Consider the following 20,644-nt stretch of genomic DNA (forward strand, 5'->3'; position numbering starts at 1 on the left):
TTTGTCCCACATTGGTGGGCTGTGCATGGCAAGGCTGTTTGCTGTGGTTGTCTTAGATGTTGAGTTGGGCTGGGCTGCTCAACGTGGTTGCCACTCTACTCCAGCAGGACAGCATTGGGTGCTGAGAGTCTCAGGCAGGGCTGCACTGTAAGACAGAGACTGGCATTGTGACCAGGGTTTGAGGGGTGGGAGATGACAGAGACATGAGGGTGAAGAAAGCTTGGTAGGGTGGATGGGGGGGTGGAATGAAGTCAGAGACATGAGTGAAGAGAGCTTGGGAGGGTTGGAGGGAGGGATACAATGGCCGATAGAGGGTAGGTTGGGGGTGGGGAAGCTGGAACTGACAGGGAACAGTAGAATGCAGTCACGGAAGTGGGTGGATGTGATTCGATTTGCATGAAGGGGATAGGATATAGACACAGCAGAAAGTGGGGAGGTGGGCTTATTGTGCACAAGAGGAGCGGGTTGCACATAGTCAAGGAGATGGGTGGAAGGGAAACCATCTTGTGGTCATTCATGGAGGAGCTAAGTGAAAGACAGGTCATAGTCCCTGGGCTGATGCAAAGAGGTCAGGGGGAGAGATTAAAGACAATCCTGGGCCTCTGTGGGCCATGCTTCAAGGCTATATAGCATGCACGTTGTGTTTCTGCTCCAGGGAGAGGCAAGGCTCCCTGTGTGCTTAATCGGGATCAGACACAGCTTGGTGTGCAGGGCATGGTTATAGTCTCAGTCGATAGTGATGGGGATGTCTGGCTTGGTACAGGGCTGCAGGTGGGATGGGATGGTCATGGTCAGGGAAGCCATCTGCAGCCTGTAAATGGGGAAGATATAATAAAGGAGTTGGGGTGGGGGGGGTGTAGAATGGGTACTTGAAAGTCTCCGTGGGGTCGGGGGTGTCACCTCTGTGACCGTGCACACAGCCTAAAGATGGTGAGGGTTGAGTTCCACATGGGGACATCTCCAGTGATAGGTTCAGTGGGGAGGACAGGAATTTCCACAGCAATGACACATGGATTCAGGGTTACTGGAGGAGGCTGGAGAATCACTGTTGGGAGTACTACCTGCTCATCTTGAGGATCCAGGAAGCTTGAGGGACCCAAACTCTGATGGGGGAAGAGTCGAAACAGGTCTCAAAGTAAAAATGCAGCACCACCATCTTGAGACCCCAAAGTTATGCTGCAGTTTAAAATCAAAAAATCTACAGGGATGGAGCCCACGGCTGGACTTGGGCCCTAACAGGGGCACCCTCTCACTGCTTAGGGCAACAACATGGAAAAGGAGTCTGAGCTGATAGAACTCAGGTTGTGTTTATTGAAAAGGTGCAATTGGAACCACTGATATTTGGATGCCTTTAAAGTGAGACTGCAGGAATCATTGGGTTCACAATGAAGTTGTTCAATTTGAGCATTAACAGAGATGAATTTGAGAATGGAAGATGCAGCCAACCATGAAGGGAGCACAGCTGCTGGATATCTGCAAAATAATTAATGAAAGCCTCTAAGGTGCTTTTCTGCAATTGGCATGGCTAACAGACCAAAGGGCATCCAGTCATTCCAAAAGTTCAGGTTAGGCATGATCAGCATACCGCATCAGACATAGTAGGAATGCATTAGGTAAAGTTGAACATAACCTGGATGTGCTCAAGCCTCTTCCAACTTCTCCAAGATTAAGATATCAAGTGGCTGGGGTAGCATCTTGGTCACCTAGAGGTTGCATCTCAGCTGGAACACTGGAAAGGCGTGTAGCACAGATGCAGCTCTAGGGCACGATGATGGCTTTCTAGTCACCATTGGGAGATCTACTATAATTGCCCATTACTCTTTTAACCTTTTGGATCCATATGTCAACAGGGAGGAGGAGGATTGAATAATGGAGCCTGCGCTTAATGCTGCCGCCTTGATGGCAATGATCTGATTGAGGAGGAGACGCCGCCTAGCATAACTTCAAGAAGAGGCCCAGACTGAGGACTGTGGTCCAGGGAAGCCCCAGCAAAACCTGGAGGATGAGGAGGTCAAACCCATCCCATGGAGGTGACTCACAAGACCAAGGGTCTACCGAAGACGCTACTCCTATTTGGAGATAAGCAAGAGACAATGTCATGCGCGTCTGCGCTTAACAAGAGATATGGTGGCTCATATCTGCCAGATTCTGTTGGAGAAGCTAATGTCACATGGACTGGGAGGACACCCGCTGCCAGTGGCCCTGAAGGTCACCGCCTCACTCAATTTTATTCTTTTTGCCTGCGGATTGATCCAGGGATCCACTGAGGACCTATGTGGCATCTCTCAGTCCTCAACACACAAATTTATCAAGGAGGTGACAGATGCCTTCTTCAGAGAGGCTTATCATTATATAAAAACAAAAAACTGCGGATGCTGGAAATCCAAAACAAAAACATTCTGTTTTTGTTTAGGCTTATCATTATGTCAAGTTCACACTCTATGAAGTTAGCCAGACTGCTAGATTCCTGGGTCTCGCAACAATGTCTGGTTTCCCTAGAGTACAGGGTGCGATAGATTGCACAAATGTGGCTTTCAGAGCTCCATGGCAGCAGCCCCTGATGTTCCTTAACAGGAAAGGGTTCCACTCCCTCAACGTTCAACGTGTGTGATCATCAGAAACACTTCATGCACGTTTGTGCCAGGTACCCTCGGACTTAACATGACTTGTGCATCCTGAGGCACACCCAGGTGTCTCAGATATTTGAAGGATTGCAGTGCTTACAAGGCTGGGTGCTTGGTGATAAGGGCTGCCTGCTGAAACGATGGCTCATGACATCCATGCATTGTCTTCAGTGTCTCAGAGGAAGGGTACAAAGCAGCACATAGTTCCACTAGCTCTATCATAGAGCAGACCATTGGCATCCTGAAGATATATCTTCGATGCTTAGACTGCACGGGTTGGGCTCTGCAGTATTCTCCAGAGAGGGTGTCCTGCTGTGAGGCTGGAGGTGATGAGGGTCACAGGCAGAGGGGATTGGGATTGGCTGAACACTCACGGAGTCACGAGTAGATGGCCCCGGGGTGTCCAACATGCTCGTGGTCAGTTGCACCCTGAACATCCTGGCGCTTCAAATGGGACTTTACTTGCCAGAGGGAGACATGCAGCAGGCTGAGAATTTCTTGGATGTTGAAGAACTGGAAGGGCAGGAACCTGAAGAGGGCGCTGATGGGGTGCTTCCACATGAGGATGCAATCAAAGCCACAAGACGCTGAAGAAGTGTCCGTGACACACTTATAACCACAAGGTTTCAGGAGGAGTAAAGTGTGCCAAAGCACATTTCTCCCGTCCTTTATTGGTATGTCAGTGATCTGAAAGGCCTTTACAAACACTAACATTGAGAGCAATGTCAGTATTGGGCCTTGGACTTCAAACTCTCATGTTTCACCAGGCCCTGATCTTTGAAAGGTCAGTAGCCACTCTGGGGAGTGAAAGGCACCACAGGAGCGCAAAGCCTGCATCAAATGGACTTGATGCAGTTGTGGCCTCCTCTAATGAGACACTTCTTGCTGCCATAGAGATGCACTCGTGGCCAGAAAGACTGTCATGGCTGCATGTCTTGTGCTTTGGTAAAAACAATGAAGACAGCTATTTGATGATAAGACAAAGAATGGTAACCCTCCAATACAATTGAGCGTGTATAACCCCATAGTGTCTTTTAATGAATTTTCACTTCCTAACACAATTTGCAGTCACTTTCAATAAAGAGGTTGATACATTTCCCTGACATTGGACAAGGGGCAAGTAACTAACATGAGTCAGCTAGACATCACATGAACGTGAGGCTCACAAGAGGAGGTGAGCACAGAGTGAGCGCTCCGGTCACCCTCGCAATAAGAGGCCACATAGATGCGTATGCTTGATGCATTCAAATGACGAGAGCATTGTTGTGAACAGCAAATGTATTTATCAAGGTGCATGATATATACAGTGAGTGAACACCAGTGACCCAAAAGTCATATCAAGGTTTCTTTATCTTTCTAACCCATCCGCTGGAAAGATGGCGGCAAACTGTTCACTGCTACACCCTGCTGTCTTTTGATGACTTTGTCGGGCATCTTCTGAGGCCTGAAGGGCCCTGGCCTGTTTTGGATCTTCTGCTGTGAGGCTGGAGGTGATGGGGGGTCACAAGCAGAGGGGATTGGGATCGGCTGAACACTCACGGAGTCACGAGTAGATGGCCCTGGGGTGTCCAGCTGCTGGTGGTCCTTCCTGTGATGCCTGAGGAACCCCCCCATGACTCCTTGAGAAGGGGCACCTGGAGGGGTGGGGTGCATCGAGCCTGTCTCAACTAGCCACTGATGGATTCTACCAATGCCTATGGTGATGGAGTGCAGAGCTGTGTGCAAACTGGCAGAATCTGCTGGGCCAAGGTCTCCAAGGCTGACACCACCCTTCCTATGTAGGCCTCAAGGCCATTGCATGTTGGAGCCACAGCAGCAGAGAGAACACTGATGGACTCCTCCATCCTTCGCTGTAATCTGTTGGCTACCTCTCGCAACTCTGCCTGATGTTCCACAGTCTGTCTTTGCATCTCCAGGTTTGTGATGGCTGCTTCCAGAGGTTCATCCATCTGATTCTGCTTCTGCGGATGGCTGCTCTCCAGCAGTCCTCCAAATGCCAGAGTCCTGGGCTGTCACTGCCTCCAGTTGCTGTGGAAACGTGTCTATGAGGTGTTCACCAGAAAGTGACTCCAAGCCTAATGTAGATTTGTGACCTACTGGGGTGTGTGCCTCTGCTCTGATGCAGAGTGCAGATGAGCGCTGTGATGGGTCATCTTTAGATAGCTCCTTGGTATCCTCCTGTGAAGTGGCTTGGGGGCTGGGGCTTACATTGCCAGTGCAGGTCTTTCTAGATCTGCTGCTGCCGATAAGAGAGATTTAATTCATGAACAGGCTGAGTACAACATTGCACGTCACTCGTGAAAATGTCAGGGTGTGATCAACTCATGGAGCGCTTATCCCTACTGTTGTGCTGGGAGAGGCCAATCTCACCTTCCCTGCAGGAGTGATCTCTGTCGTCCCCTGCCAACTTGGTGGCATTCTCGAATTTGGGATCTTTTGGATGTTGGCTGTCCTTCCTTTTAGTCTGGGATCTCTTCCTCTTGTAGACATGAAGATAAATGAATGGAATGTGATGAGAAGGGATGAAGCAGGGGTTTGGAAGTATGTTTGCCTACTGTGTGCCAAGCAGCCCTGCAACCTTGGCCAACCCCTGCCTCTCCCTTTCCCTCTCCCTCTCCCTTTCCCTTTTCTCCCCCCCCACCCCCCCCACTCCCCAACCACCACCACAATAAGGGCTGAAGATGTTGTTTCTGCAGGATGATAGAGAATATGCTGGTGAATATTCTTTCAATGCTGATATTCCACCCATTAATATTGTGAGAGATTCCTGAATTGAGATGCTTTTGAGTGCATAATGCCATGTGAGAGTTTAAGCTGAAAGTTGACTTACCCTGGCAGTGTGGATGAGATCATTCATCCTCTTCCTGCACTGGATGGCATTTCTCCGGCAGTTGCCCGCAGAGCTGACTTTCATTACTGCCTCTTGGGCTAATGAGGTGAAGTTAGTGGATGTTCTGGATCCATCCCTAGGAAGAAGAATCTCCCGGTGCTGGCAGATACCTCTAGCCTCAGGGAGCTGTGGCTAAACCTTGATGCACTCTTCTTGTTCCTTGGGGTCACCTCTGGAATTTCCAACTACATAGCTGTGCTGTGTGTGTGCGCGTGTGCGCGTGCGCGCGTGCGCGCGTGCGTGCGTGCGTGTGTGTGTGTGGTTTAAATATGGTGCCCCGAACTTACGTCGAGTGAACCTTTTCTGAACTGCTTCTAATGCAGTTCTGTCTTTTTTCAAAACGGGAGACCAAAACTAAGACCCTCTACAGCTGCAGTAAAATGTTCCTACTTTTGTGTTCCATTTCTCTTGCAATAAATGCCAACATTCCATTTGCCTTCCTAATCATTTGTATCTGCTTACTAACTTTTCCTGAGTCATATACCAGGACACCCACATCCGTCTGTACCACCAAATTCTGCAATCCCTCTCCATTTAAATAGTATATTGCTTTTCTATTCTCCCTGCCAAAGTGGACAAGTTCACATTTTCCCATATTATCCTCCATATTCTAGATTTTTGCCCACTATCTTAGCCTGTCTGTATCAATTTGTGGACTCCCTGCCTCCTCTTCACAATTTACTTTCTTACCTATCTTGGTGTCATTGACAAAATTAGCTACCATGCATTTGGTCCCTTCGGTCGCTTCAATAATGTAGATTGTAAATAGTTGAGGCCCCAGTTCTAATCTCTGGCACTTCACTAGTTATAGCTTGTCAACCTGAAAAAGACACATTTATTCCTACTCTACTTCCTGTTAGCTAATCAATCATTTATCCATGCTAATATGTTAACCCATACACCATGTAATCTTGTCCTGTACCTTTCATTTGGCACCTTAACAAATGCCTTCTGAAAATTCAAGCACACCCCAACTACATATTTCCCTTTATCGATCTTGCTTGTTACTTCGACAAAAAACTAATAAATTAATTAAACACTATTTCCCTTTCACAAATCTATGTTGACTTTGCCTGATCAAATTATGATTTCCTAAATATCCTGCTATAACCACCTCAATAATGGATAATAGCAATCTCCCTATATCAGATGTTAGGCTAACTGGTTTGTAGCTTCCATCTTTCTGCCTCCCTCATTTCTTGAATAAAAATGTTACATTAGCATTTTCCAATCTTCTGGTGTGGTAGGTAAGAGGATGAGGGAGGTGGACAGTGGTGTAGCTACTCAGGAGTTAGAGCTGGTTTTAATCCTTCTAACATTTGCTGGGATGTGAGTTGGAGCCTTTTGAAGTCTCTGACTCTAACTCCAAGTTTCAGAGGGTTCCAGGCACACGGGAATTGCCCATCAGAAGTCTGAACTTCCTGCATGGTCAGTGCATAGTGACTTTGAGGGGTCCCCTAGCACGTTTTGGGGGGTACCTCTGGGGTACAACAGTCCTGAGGTCGGAGGTTCTGGGCTAATGCTATTCCTTCACTGTCTTGGTTTTGAAGTGTTGGAACTCTCCAGCAGCATTGGATGTATCTAAACCATAAGGACTGCAGCAGTTCAAGAAAGCAGCTCACCACTTCTCAAGGGCAATTAGGGATGGGCAATAAACAGTGATGCCCACATCCCATGAATAAATTAAAAAGCAACTTAAGCTGTTTATGTGCAACGGTAGGCTAGCACAATTTAATAAATATTTGTCTATTAACAATGCCATGAAATCAGACGAGTATATTGTATAATGTATTTTTCATACTTTCATGTTCCATGACATAACAGGAGCAATCTCACAAGAGATCACAACAGTATACTTCTAATTCAAAATTACTTCATTGATACTATTTGATTCAAACTTTTAACACTAAATTCCCTTTCTAATGTTGCTCATTGAAATAGTTTTGTAAAAGTGAAAAACAGTGCAAGCTTTTTCAGACTTGAGGTTGGGCACAAGCTATCAATAAATTGTAGTATTCATATCAATTGTAAAAGCTTCTTGTATTTCAGGTGGTAGAATGGCGTAAATTCTGCAGATACCCACTGATTGATGCAAAAGTTTACTTGCGAATTATTCAACTCAAATTTTTGTGTACAATCTTTTAATCTTAATGTACAGAAGACTTCAGGAAGATGATCAGCTCCGTACATCGTCATTGCCTGCCATCCCAAACCCTTTCCCAGAATTGTGCAGCCCCGCCAGCTCTCCAGTGTTGACTCCTGGTTCTATGCCTCAGGATCCACCTGCCCATAATCATGTGAGTATAATTGCATTTAATGCTGCTTCAAAATGTGAACCACTTTATACATAAATGAATCACCACGTATTTCTAGTGTGATAACTTATCTCCTAATTTTCTTGATAATGCCTGCAAGAAAGTTTCAAATTAATATTTTCAACTTATATTGAAAACAATAAATTCTTTGCATTTGGTAAAACGTGAACATAATCTGAGGTTACCAACAAATAAAAAGGCAGAGATTACTCCTCTTGAAGATCTGATGCCAGATGTTGTTTGTGTATATAATGACACTTCCTTCAGTATTCCCGCCTCCATGAGTCTGTCTGTAGCTCTCATGTATTGATTAAGTTGTCATTTATGTAAGTTGTTTGTATTATTATGGAACAATGTTTAGTTTAAATACTGTCTCGGCTGTTATTGGGTGTTCTCTATGGGAGATGTTTCTTCCAAGTGTGAAGGTAGTTTGCTGAGCAATCATGGATTTTTATTAGAACAATTGACGGTGCACTGTGCCCAGGTTAGCATCTGAGCACAGTTATAATGTGCTGGCATCTACCTGAGTTGGTATCAAGCACACTAACATATTGAAGCAGTACTTCAAAGTTGCTTGATAGAAACCTGCAATAGAACACAGCTAAGCTGGTCTTGCCTTTTAACTCGGGAATTTGGCCATCACATTAACAGTCCTGTCAACAACAACAACACTGAAGTGCAGTAAATCTTTTAGCCTACTTACTTTTCATATTTATGCCACCTGATGAAACATGCTTGTTTGCATTTTCAAGAACAAACAATCCGCACACAATTCAGTTCAACCATGTTTTCAGTGTCAAAACGTGTGACTGAGAATGCCTAGTATTGCTGCTAATGTGTATGTTCTTAAACCTGTCATTGTCCTACTCCCAGTGGTGCACTGAAAGGTGACAGGCTGCACTATGTGAGAATGGGAGTCTCTATGGATTGACAAGACCCTTCTCCCTCAAACTTGAGCACTGAGATGAATCCTTCTGTCTGCAGCCTTGCTCTGTGGTCATTGAGGTATCTCTGCAGACTTTAGGCAGTCCTAGTAAAGAGACTGGATTTGTTGACATTGAGGCAACAGTATAATCCCTGCCCATTCTTGCCATGCCCCTACTAGAAGGTGGTGATTCACTATGTCTTCTGGTTGGTGTGGCAGCAGACCTCATTATGCCAGTGAAAAAGTCTACCTCATGGCCATGGTCTGTGCACTCAAAACTGGAAGAGAGAACTTGTCTAGATCCCCTTCTGAGAATTTGATGGAAGACTATGCTGCAAAAGTCTGTGGAATTTCCACATACTCATGGTGGTTCTCACTTTTGCCAGATGGTTATCCAAATTAATGCACTCCATGGAACCACCATCCTATAGCAGTATCAGTACTATTGCCAATACACTTGATACTCGGAACATCCTTCTTTCTAAAATGAGTCCCATATATTCCAGATTACTATGCTCTGTGGCCAAGGCAGTGCAAGGTGGCACTCTGGAAACTGCATTCATAACTGTCATCCTTATCTTTATCCTTGCTCTCCTCTTCCCTTTCCCACTGTCTCATCCATTGTAATGCTTTCATGCTTAGTCTCTCTAGGTAGGACCATAGAGTTGTGTAACTTGGGTAGTAAGAATCAAAAGCACAATATTTTTTACATGGCATGAAACTTCGAAATGTTCATGTTGGGTGTATTAATACAATGACACAAAGTTAGCATGCAGGTACAGCAAGCAATTAGGAAGACAAATGTCATGTTGGCTGTTAATGCAAGGGTATTAAGTACAAGAATCAAGAAATTGTACAGGGCTTTAGTGAAAACCCACCTGGAATACTGTGTACTTTTGGCCTCCATGTTTAAGAAAGGATATACTTATTTTGGAGGTAGAGCAGTGAAGATTCATTAGATTGGTACCTGGAATGAGAGGGCTGTCATATGATGAAAGGCTGAGTAAATTGGAGCTTAGAAGAATGAGAGCGGATCTCATTGAAACATCCACGATTCTGAAGGGGTAGACACAGAGGTTGTTTTCCCTAGCAGGAGAACATAAAACATGGGGATACAGAATCAGGATAAGGGACCAATCATCTAGTACTGAGATGAGAAGAAAAGTCTATGGAATTCTCTACCCCAGAAAGTTGTGGTTGCTCTGTCATTGAATGCATTTAAGGTCGAGTTAGAAAGATTTTTGGGAATCGAGTGATAAGGGCAGAGGGTGGGAAAGTGGAGTTGAGGCCCAGGATCAGCCATGATTGTATTGAATGATGGAGCAGGCTGGAGGGATTATATGTTCTGCTCCTGCCCCTGCTTTTTATGTTCTTAACTGCTGTGCAAGGCTGCCCAGAATTTTTGAGGACTTGCTTAATCACAATCAAGTGATCACTTTAAGTGATCTGTTGTGGTTGTTATCAATCATCGTCTATAAGGAAGTAAAAGAAAGTCAGTTGTTTGGAACAATATGAACCAACCCCCAAGTGCCATCATGCATGCGCTGAGAGTATGATGGTGTGTATCAGCGAAAATGAAAATTGGTGGCATACTTAAACTCTTCACTTAAATATTTACAAAAGAGACTATTGAGGGCAAGATAACTCCTCAATTGGTTGAAGGCAAAATGAGCAATATGATGCAGTTGTAATGACAGTAGTGCTGTCAACATTCACTCTTTATTACCCTGTGAAACTGACAGCAACTTGTGGCATCCACATACAATTAAACTTGGAAATTCAGAACTTATCACTGATTCTCTGCTCCTCCACAGGATGTGCTATGGTCTCCGCAGATAGCAATCTTTAGAAATCACTGAACTGACAACTTGTCCTTTTACACTAACATTGCTGCTACAAAAACCCTGGTTAAAAAGGAGTAATTGGGTTTTTAATTGCATATGAAGTCATAACTCCTGCCTTTCTGCCCCTGGAAAACTAGTTTTGTATTTGTAGAATTTCTTTCTTTTCATTACAATTCAGTGCTTTTACTATAACCTTTCAAGTTTGATATTCAGCTTTTAATGTCTTATTTTGTCTCAAATTTATAAAAAATGAACAATATTTTACTTTCTGGTTTACTGTAAGAAAATCCTATAGGCTGATTGGCTGCCTACCCTGATGACATCACTGCTGGATGCCTGGATGTTGCTTCACTTGGCACCAGGTTCAGATTAACTTCAGAAAGGTGAAATCCATGCCACAGAGATTGCTAAGTCTTTGAGTAACTTTCTTCAAAGTCGTTGACGAGCGCTGTCGCTTCACCACTGATCACAAAATCCAGGCCAATAAATAAAAGCCTGGCATCAGAAAAGTTAGTCAGGCTAAAGGAAGGTGAAAGTGTTGGAATATCGAACACTGTCAAACTTGGACTCACCCCACAGTCTTTCTTAATGCAGAAGAATCATGATGGCCTCATTGCAGAACAAGCCACACTGCCTAACTCGACTTCGAAGGATTTTTTCTTTATAGAAGGTTGTTAACTTGCATTTTTGTTTGAAACCGTGTGGGTGCTTGTAGCTATAGGTCTTTTTCTGCAACTGTCCACTATTTCTCATTCATCGGTTGTCGGGCTCTCATTCAAAACCCGAAAAATTAATCGTATTTTAATTGGGCAATTTATGCAGCACCCTGCTTGCACTCAGGTTTCAGTCAGGCTAACTTGAACCATTTTCAATTCATTAAATATACAGTGTGAAGTTTTATATATGGCCATTCAATGATGTGTTTTGATGATTTGTGAGTCAGATGTGTTTTGAAGATTAATGGTCAGATATGGTAAATCAAAATAAACATCCTTGCAAAAAATTAGTAATTGAGTATTTTATAGTCACTTTCTCATTTTCTTCCCCCTCATTCAAGCATCAGTATTTTGATAGGTATAGCATTGAGCAAAGTGATAACACAGTAATAACAGGTGGTGGACAAGAATAATCCTCTAATCTGCAGTCTCCTACTTCTTTTAACCCTCCCCATTAATCTGGGTATGCTTCTGGAACGGCAACATTATGTACTTACAAGTGCTAGGTTCATATTTAATTTGCATTTATTTTCCCAGGATGCTTAAGATATAATTTAACAGTTCCAGAATGTTGCAGTTGACCCAGTTTCACCACACCAGATATACTAAGCTAAGTGTTACTTTGTAACTATTTTACAACAGCCAGCAAGTCTTTATGAATATGTATGACTTCTGATAGTATGAATATAGTATACTATGTATATTAATTTTTGTACCTTTTGGGCTAGCTTTTTCAAAATTAAGGTGCATACATTTTATTATTCATTTGAGTCTTTCTAGCTTGTTTTCAGTTCTATAATGGTTAATCGGGGTTTCATTACAAAGTTACCCACTGTCTTGAGTCCTGGGCCACTTTCACTTAAGCAATTCATCTTTTTCATGTATCCCATTGAATCAAAACCATCTGGTACATTTTAAAAACTTGCATCAAATATTTCTTAGAATACCTATTAAAAATTGATCTGAAGAAAACAATGTAATTAACAAAATCTTAAGTTGTATGTGCAGGTAGTTAAGTTAGTTTATTGTGCAAATTAAAACAGTTCCCAGTTTTATGAGACCATAAGCCATAGGAGCAGAAATTAGGCCATTCGGCCCATCAAGTCTGCTCCACCATTCAATCATGGCTGATAAGTTTCTCAACCGCCTTCTTCCCGTAATCTTTGATCCCCTTACCAATCAAGAACCTATTTATCTCAGTCTTAAATACACTCAATGACCTGGCCTCCACAGCCTTCTGCGGCAATGAATTCCGTAGATTCACCACTCTCTGGCTAAAGAAGTTTCTCCTCATCTCTGTTCTAAAAGCTCTTCCCTTTACTCTGAGGCTGTGCCCTCAGGGCCTAGTCTCTCCTACTAATGGAAACATCTTCCCCATGTCCACTTTATCCAGGCTTTTCAGTATTCTGTAAGTTTCAATCAGATTCCCCCTCATCCTTCTAAACTCCATCGAGTATAGACCCAGAGTCCTCCAACGTTCCTCATATGTTAAGCCTTTCATTCCTGGGATTGTTCTCATGAACCTCCTCTGGACCCTCTCCAGGGCTAGCACATCCTTCCTGAGATACGGGGCCCAAAATTGCTCACAATGTTCTAAATGTGGTCTTGACCAGAGCCTTATAAAGCCTCAGCAGCACATCCCTGCTTTTATATTCTAGTTTATGTTTTAGTGCAATGCTTTGAAATGTAATTGCTCACTTGTGGAAGTTTTGCCTTGACAAAATGGCTTACCTACTATTATTTATGTTTAAATTGTGAAATTTCTTTCAAATGTTCTAGTACTGAATAGATTTGACCTCTAGATTGCTATTAATATAAAATGCCTGTTGGTACTATACTAGGCAATCAAAATCTCATCACAGAAAACAGCTTCAAACTGTTTTGAAAATCATCAGCTTTGATTTAAATAATGGTCTTGAAGGTAAAACTCTGAAATTGGCATTGGTTTTCCATTTTGCACTAGGAGTGATTTAAAGACGCACAATTTTGATGATTAGCTAGACATATTTATCATTGGCTTTAGATATTTTTTTAAATGAAATTATTTTCATGGTTTCTGTTCTGGGGAGAAAATGTTTAAACCTCATCCAGATGGGAAACGTAGTGTTTACATTGTGTGTTTTGAGGATAAACTTTAGCGAAGGAAAATATTATATAGCATTGTTTGATTTACCAAACTGATTCCTGGGATGGCAGGACTGACATATGAGGAGAGATTGAGCCGGTTAGGATTATATTCGCTGGAGTTCAGAGGAATGAGTGGGGGGGGAATCTCATAGAAACCTATAAAATTTTAACAGGACTAGACAGTGTAGATGCAGAAAGGATGTTCCCAATGGTGAGGGAGTCCAGAACCAGGGGTCACAGTCTGAGGATATGGGGTAGACCATTTAGGACTGAGATGAAGAGAAATTTCTTCACCCAGAGAGTGGTGAGCCTGTGGAATTCGCTACCACAGAAAGTAGTTGAGACCAAAACAGTGTATGTTTTCAAGAAGGAGTTAGATATAGCTCTTGGGGCGAAAGGGATCAAAGGATATGGGGAGAAAGCGGGAGCAGGCTATTGAGTTGGATGATTAGTCATGATCATGATGAATGGCAGAGCAGGCTTGAAGGGCTGAATGGCCTTCTCCACCTATTTTCTATGTTTCTATGTAACTATTATCCAAGTCCTAGAAATATATGCTTCTGGAAAGAGTTCCAAAAATTATATGTATGGGATGAAACATTTAAACTCCTTCTAGTGACATTAAAAATGTAACTTGGTACAAAGCAGATTATAAGGTCCCTTGAACCTGTTATGCCCTTAAATACGATCATTTGCCTCAGCTCCATTTCCCTGCTTGCTTCCCATCTACCTTGATTCCGTGAGAAGCCAATAATCAGTATTACAGCCCTGAATATACTCTATGAAGCATCCACAACCATTTGGGCAGAAAATTCCAAAGATTCACAACCCTCAGTGAAGAAATTTCTCCTCTTAGTCCTAAATGATTGAACCCCCTTATCTTGAGAGTGTCCCAGTGTTCAAGATTCCCTGGCCAGGGGAAACAACCGCTTGTTGTTTGCCCTGTCAAACACCTTCAGAATCTTGTATGTTTCATTGAGATTGCCTCAGTCTTCTAATCACTCCAGAGAGTGAATGGCTCTCATTACTCAGTCACTCATCATAGGGACAACCCACTCATCCCAGGAACCAATCAAGTGAACCTTCGCTCTCTTGCCTTCTATGTGCTTCCTTAGCTTTGGAGACCAGACTGCATATAGTATTCCAGGTGTGGTCTCATCAACCCTATTTATACAATTGTGGCTTCCTTATTATTGTACTCGTCACCTTGCACTAAAGGCCAACATGCCATTTGCCTTCCTGATAGCATGCACGTACAGCAAGCAATCTTTTCTGTGTTCCTTGTACAAATACACTTGAGCCCCTCAAAATTAAGTTCGAATTTCCATACCTTTTTTAAAAAATATTCAGCTTTTCTATTCTTACCTAAATAAATAACCTCTCTTCCCCCCTGGGCGGACAAGGGTTAACATGGGACTTGAAAACTGTACCACCCATGGTATGATGGAGAGTGTCACAAGATAGTAGACTTTGAGTACAGTAGAAGAGTCTAGCAGAAGCCAACATGGAGACAGCATCATATAGAGTGGTACCTTGGAAAAGTATCTCGTTATGAGTTGTACCATATAAACCTCCAGACTTCTTAGTGAGACCCAAACAACCGTACAACATGGTGGCAGTGAAGGATGGACCCCAAAATCCTCAAAGCATGTAAAAGTAAAGAAATTGCTGTCTGACCTGGGAGAAGTGTATCTAAATCTAGATGTAGCTGGAGATCATCTAAAAAAGCTCCATTGTCAGACCTGAGTGAATGCAGCATCATGACACCTAGTGAGATCACAAAAGGCTGCGCAGATTCAAAAATAAGATTGGCTGAAAGGCAGTAGAATAATCCAGAGTGCAGATGAAACGAAGAACTGAATGAATGCAGAGTCAAGGGGCCTAGCCAGAACACAAAAAGGGTGAGCAAAATACAGTTAAAAGACAAAATCGGCAGCAATTGGGATCAACACTCGCATTCCAGAGTGTCACTGGAAGAAGGCTGTAGCGGATCTATAGGTGGCGCCATCACACAGTGGCTTAGCTCAAATGAAGGAAAGGAAAAATGGTTTTTAAATTTTTGGGCAGGTCTGAAAATCACCTTCCATTTGATTCCCAGGCCTACAAGAACCAAGTACCTGACCCAAACAACTTGTTTAAGGATTTCCTGGGGAACTGATTGCTTTGAAGAGTTGCGCCAGTGATCGCTGTGGGAACCTGCCAAGATGGGGGAAGTAGTGGTGATGGGACAGTTAATGCAGTGTCATCTTGGAAGAGAGAGAAAAAAATTAAAGCTATACTTCCCCCTTATGGAAAACGGCCATGGATAGTAAATTAATACTACAGATCAGTTTGGACTCATCCAAGGACCAAATCTAACAGAAAATTGGGTGTCCTAGGAAGAGACTTTTTAAACTACAGGAGTACATCGGGTCTAAGTCAGAAATCATAAGAAGACGAATTTAATACGTTTTTATACTTGTTTGGCCTATTTGCTGATGATGTAATCCCAATGGAAGATATTGAGGAATCCTCATCCAGCTTTGAGTTCTTAGAAGCCCTTGCGATTATTTTAATCTTCAAGTTGTGGAGCGCACTCAGCTTAAAAAGAGGCACAGAAAACCCCCTGTCAAGTGCCAAAGGAGAAAAATTCTACACTCCAGTAAATGACATGAGGGTAGCAGAGAAACACGCAACTTTCTGGGAGTCTCAAAAATAAGCAATTTTGGAAATCTTGAAACTGCAGCAGCAGGTGACAGTGTGGAGTGAGTAGCTGGCTCTGAACGAAGGAAAGCTCTCTGATATAATCCAAAAGAAACAAACCCCGGAAAAGAAAATTAAGTAAGACAGAAAATTGGTCATATAAAATCAGAATTGGAAGACTTGAAACACAGCATTCCAACAGGGTATGTATCTTGGAAAATGCATAATAAACTGAAATAATCAAGGATCAAAATTGTCCAAGGTCTGAACAAACAAATTTCTGAGGTGCCACAAAGGTGCAAAGAGGCTTTGAAAGAACCAGAAAGGTTGAATGTTGAAAAGAATACAATAAGTGATCATCTGAATCTTGTGCAGATTCAATACATATCTCCAGAGAAGCGCAAGGAGAAAATAACAACTCTGAATTCCATTGTTGATAATTGAAGTGGGAAGTACAGCCAGGCACAACAGCAGACAGAAAATGTACTTGAAGTTTTGGCCTTAAGAAGTTTTTGAAGAATCAATACATGCCCCTGGGAAAACATGCGTTAAAAAGATGCTGACTAATAGTTCCGATACAGCTTTTTATGAAGTATCAGTAGTGACAAAGTAATATACCGATGCACAGAGTGAGATGTAAGAGATGAACAAGAAAATGAACAGTTGAAAGAGCAGCTGATTGTCCTCAAAAGTCAAATTCAAAAAGGAACACAAGTCTTCATGCTGCTGAAGAAATGAAGACTGCCTTAACAGCAGAATGGAAGAACAGCAGAACAAAGTCGAAGATACTCTGAATCATAAAACTCGACGAAGAAATTGAGCTTTGCAAGAAAAGGAAAACCTGTTTAAGGACCTTCACATGCTACAAGGGTCCCTCAGGTCAACGTTTGTTCCTCTGGAAAATGACTAAGAGAAGCAAAATGAATTTGATGTCACTCTGAAGGAACTGAAGAACCAGTTGGCAGAGAAGACTCGGCCATGTTCTCTATTCCAGAAGGAAGCCAGAGGTAGAAGGGAGAGACTGAAGAGCTGAAGAATCAGCTGAATAGACAAGAGGAGGCATTGTAAGGAAAAGACATAGAACTTTCCAAGCTGTGAGCAGATAATGAAGCTATGAGTAGCAGAATCACAGAACTGAAACAAGTTAAGACTTCACCGGAGGCAGACCTGGCCAACAGTGAAACCAAAATGAAGGATGAGGACAAAGCTCTGCTGCTGACAGAGAAAGAAAAGACCAAAATAAGATCAGAAAATGCAAATCTGAAGCTTAAGGAAAAGTGCTGGATGTCTTGAACTTACTGAGAACTTATTGAGTTGTTGAAAAATGAAATTGTTGAAATAAAAATCAAGAACCTGTAATGATGAGAGAAAGTAGAATTTCTCACAAAGGAATGTGAAAAGTCTTGGAAACAATTAGCAGAAATGCAATTATAGAATGAGAGTTTCAAGAGTAGCACACAAGAATTAGGCTCTTCTAACTGAATACAGTCCAGTGTAGCAAACCAACATTCACATATGAAAGATGAGTTTGCTAATGAAAAATTAGAACTTGATGAACTTCAAGTATCAGAAGTACATATTAAGTATTCTGAAAAATGATAGATAACTCTAAAATAGACAACTGAACTCCCCAGAGTAGTTAAAAGCAAAATACTGCGGATGCTGGAAATCTGAAACAAAAACAAAAATAGCTGGAAAAACTCAGCAGGTCTGACAGCATCTGCGGAGAGGAACACAGTTGACATTTCGAGTCCATATTACTCTTCATCAGAACTAAGGAAATAGATTCTATTTCCTTAGTTCTGATGAAGAGTCATGCGGACTCAAAACGTCAACTGTGTTCCTCTCCGCAGATGCTATGCTGACAGACCTGCTGAGTTTTTCCAACCAATTTTGTTTTTGTTTCCCCAGAGTATTTGCTGAGCTGAATCTTTGCATCCATAAGCTTGAAAAATTATTAGGAAATAAGAGAATAAACAAATATTTGCCAGAAATTGTGAAATGAGGAAATGAAGGTTCCATTTTTTTTTTTGGAAATGTCAATTTCCAGGAAGAACATGGCAGACCCCACAGAAAAAAAAACCAAGTTCACTCTTGGAAAGAATGGAGTGAACATTCCCTTTGGAAAGAATGGGACAAACCCATGATGTTGAACAAGGCAGATGAGGTGTCAATAAAGAGAAATGCAAGTTGAAGGAGCACAAAAAACAAATCAAATGGAGAAATCCAAGTACTGGAAATACAGCATAATACAATTTCAACGCCAAACCAAGAAAGTCAACCCAATACAACTGAGACTATCACTCCTCCAAATGTGATAAGTATGGGACCTGGAAGAATTGTCAAATGTCCAAACCAGCTGAATATATAAAGCCAGAGACTTGAGGGGGGTGGGGGAGAAGGGATAGCAAGTCAAGAAGATTGTATTGTACATATATTTGGTTAAAGGCTTAGAACATAACATAAGAAATAGGAGCAGGAGTAGGCCATTCAGCCCCTCAAACCTGCCATACCATTCAATGAGATAATGGCTGATCTGCCCCAAGCCTCATTCCACTTTTGTGGCAGCTCCTTATAACCCTCTACTCTGATACTTAAAAACTCTATCTTACGTCCTCTTTAAATACTTTGTGATCTAGCCTCCACAACCTCAGTGAGTTGGGGGAAGTGCAGTATTAGGGTATTTGAGCAGATTATGTTTTAATGTGGGACTGAAGCACAGTACCACCCAAAATATTATGTGGATAGAAGACTGAGTACAGTAGAGGTGTCTGGCAGAACCCAATATGGAGACAGCACCCATGCAGGACTGTACCTTGAAGATTTATATAGCTCTGTGGTTATAGTTTATGTTCAGCCATACAAGCTTCCAGACCTCTTAATGAGACACCAAGCAGCCTTCCAACATTCCCTACATTATGCTCCATTGTCCACCCTGTTATCTGCTCATTTAACCTGTCTAAATCCCCCTCTGTGTCATCCTCAGTTTATGTTCTTTCCCAGATTTTTTATCATAAGCAAACCAAGAGTCTAGGTCTCTTTGTCTAAGTCACAAATGCAGATTGTGAATAGTCAAGGCCCCAAATCAACTGCATTGCTCTTGTGTTGCTCAGGGACATTACTGGAGAGTCTCTGAAATCCTATTTGAGAGTCTTTGTGCTGTTCATAACATTGAACTGTTATTTAAGAAGCTACTTTAACTTAATACCAGCAAATCAATTACTGTTCCCTTCTACTTAATTAGAAAAAATGCACTTGAAATGAAAAGTACTCACCGAAGTCTATCTTTTCTCTAATTCCACTGGTTTTAGCAAAGTGGGAATGAACTTTGCATTCGGTGACTTGTGTCAAATGTTCATCCGCTTAATTTTTTAAATATCAGGCGCAGCTTGTTCATAAAAGAACAAGTACATATCAAAAATAAAGTTTTAATTTAAATGTACTGTTATTGTATCGTGTGCTATGTGAAATGGATTATTTGAAAGTTGAGGACATGTTTTAATTTAAATTAAAACTAATTTAAATTACTTCAAATGGCACTATTAATTAGACTTTTTACTGCCTACTTTGTTTTTGGTATGTGAGCTTAAAATTATTTTGTCGTGTGTATGGTAATTCAAATTACAGTTGAGTACTTGTTTATAGTGCAGGTGGAATGTTGGCAAAAGAATTTCTTGCATTAGTTTCTATTGACTTATTTATTTAAAAAATCGCATAATATGCAATTGTTTTCCCAAGTTAACATCTTAAGTTATTGTAGAAGCCAAGTCCATATATTATTTTTAAAGGCAATTAAAAACTAATATTGAGAGCCATATATGGAGAGTGAGCCGGAGCATAAAAATGGACCTGGTGCCTTAGTTAAGTTTGAAAGGTTTGGCATGTGATCAAATGGTCTGTTTCTATTTGTCACATTCTGTGGTTCCATCACTGAAGTTTCTTTTTTATTATTTTATGGGATGTGGGCATCGTTTGTCACCCATTCCTAATTGCCTTTGAGAAGGTGGCATTAAACCACTGCCTTGAACTGCTGCAGGCAATCTGGCGCAGGTACTCCCACACTGCTGTGAGGAAGTGTTACAGGATTTTGATCCAGCAACAGTGAAGGGATGGCGATATACTTCAAATCAGGATGATGTATGGCTTAGAGATGAACTTAAAGTTGATGGTGTTCCCATGCACCTGCTGCCCTTGTACTCCTAGTTGGGAGAAGTTTGGGAAGTGTTATCCAAGGAGCCTTGGTAAGTTGCTGCAGATAATCTTGTATACAGTGCACACTTCTGCCATTGTGCATCGTTGGTGGAGAGTGAATGTTTAAATTGGTGCTTAGGACGCTGATCAAGTGGACTGCTTTGTCCTGGATGGTGTCAAACTTCTTGGGTTGTTGGAGCTGCACTCGTTCAAGCAAGTGGAGAGTATTCCATCACACTCACGACTTGTGCCTTGCAGATTGTGGACTGGCTTTAGACACCAGGGGATGAGTTACTCACCGCAGTATTCCCAACCTGTGACCTACTCTTG

At 42.2% G+C, this 20,644-nt stretch overlaps 1 protein-coding gene across 7 annotated transcripts in view; it reads left to right on the top strand.

Annotated features, from left to right (window-relative positions):
- grb10b (growth factor receptor-bound protein 10b) overlaps positions 1 to 20,644 on the top strand; it is a 275,478-nt gene that overhangs the window by 164,015 nt on the left and 90,819 nt on the right. For all 7 annotated transcript variants that reach the window (XM_041183630.1, XM_041183631.1, XM_041183636.1 and 4 more), the window contains one exon: positions 7,673 to 7,811. In XM_041183630.1, the coding sequence (XP_041039564.1) occupies positions 7,673 to 7,811 (139 nt within the window). The remainder of the gene's footprint in view (positions 1 to 7,672; positions 7,812 to 20,644) is intronic.

Source organism: Carcharodon carcharias, chromosome 3 (genome assembly GCF_017639515.1).
Source record: "Carcharodon carcharias isolate sCarCar2 chromosome 3, sCarCar2.pri, whole genome shotgun sequence".
NCBI classification, from domain to species: domain Eukaryota; kingdom Metazoa; phylum Chordata; class Chondrichthyes; order Lamniformes; family Lamnidae; genus Carcharodon; species Carcharodon carcharias.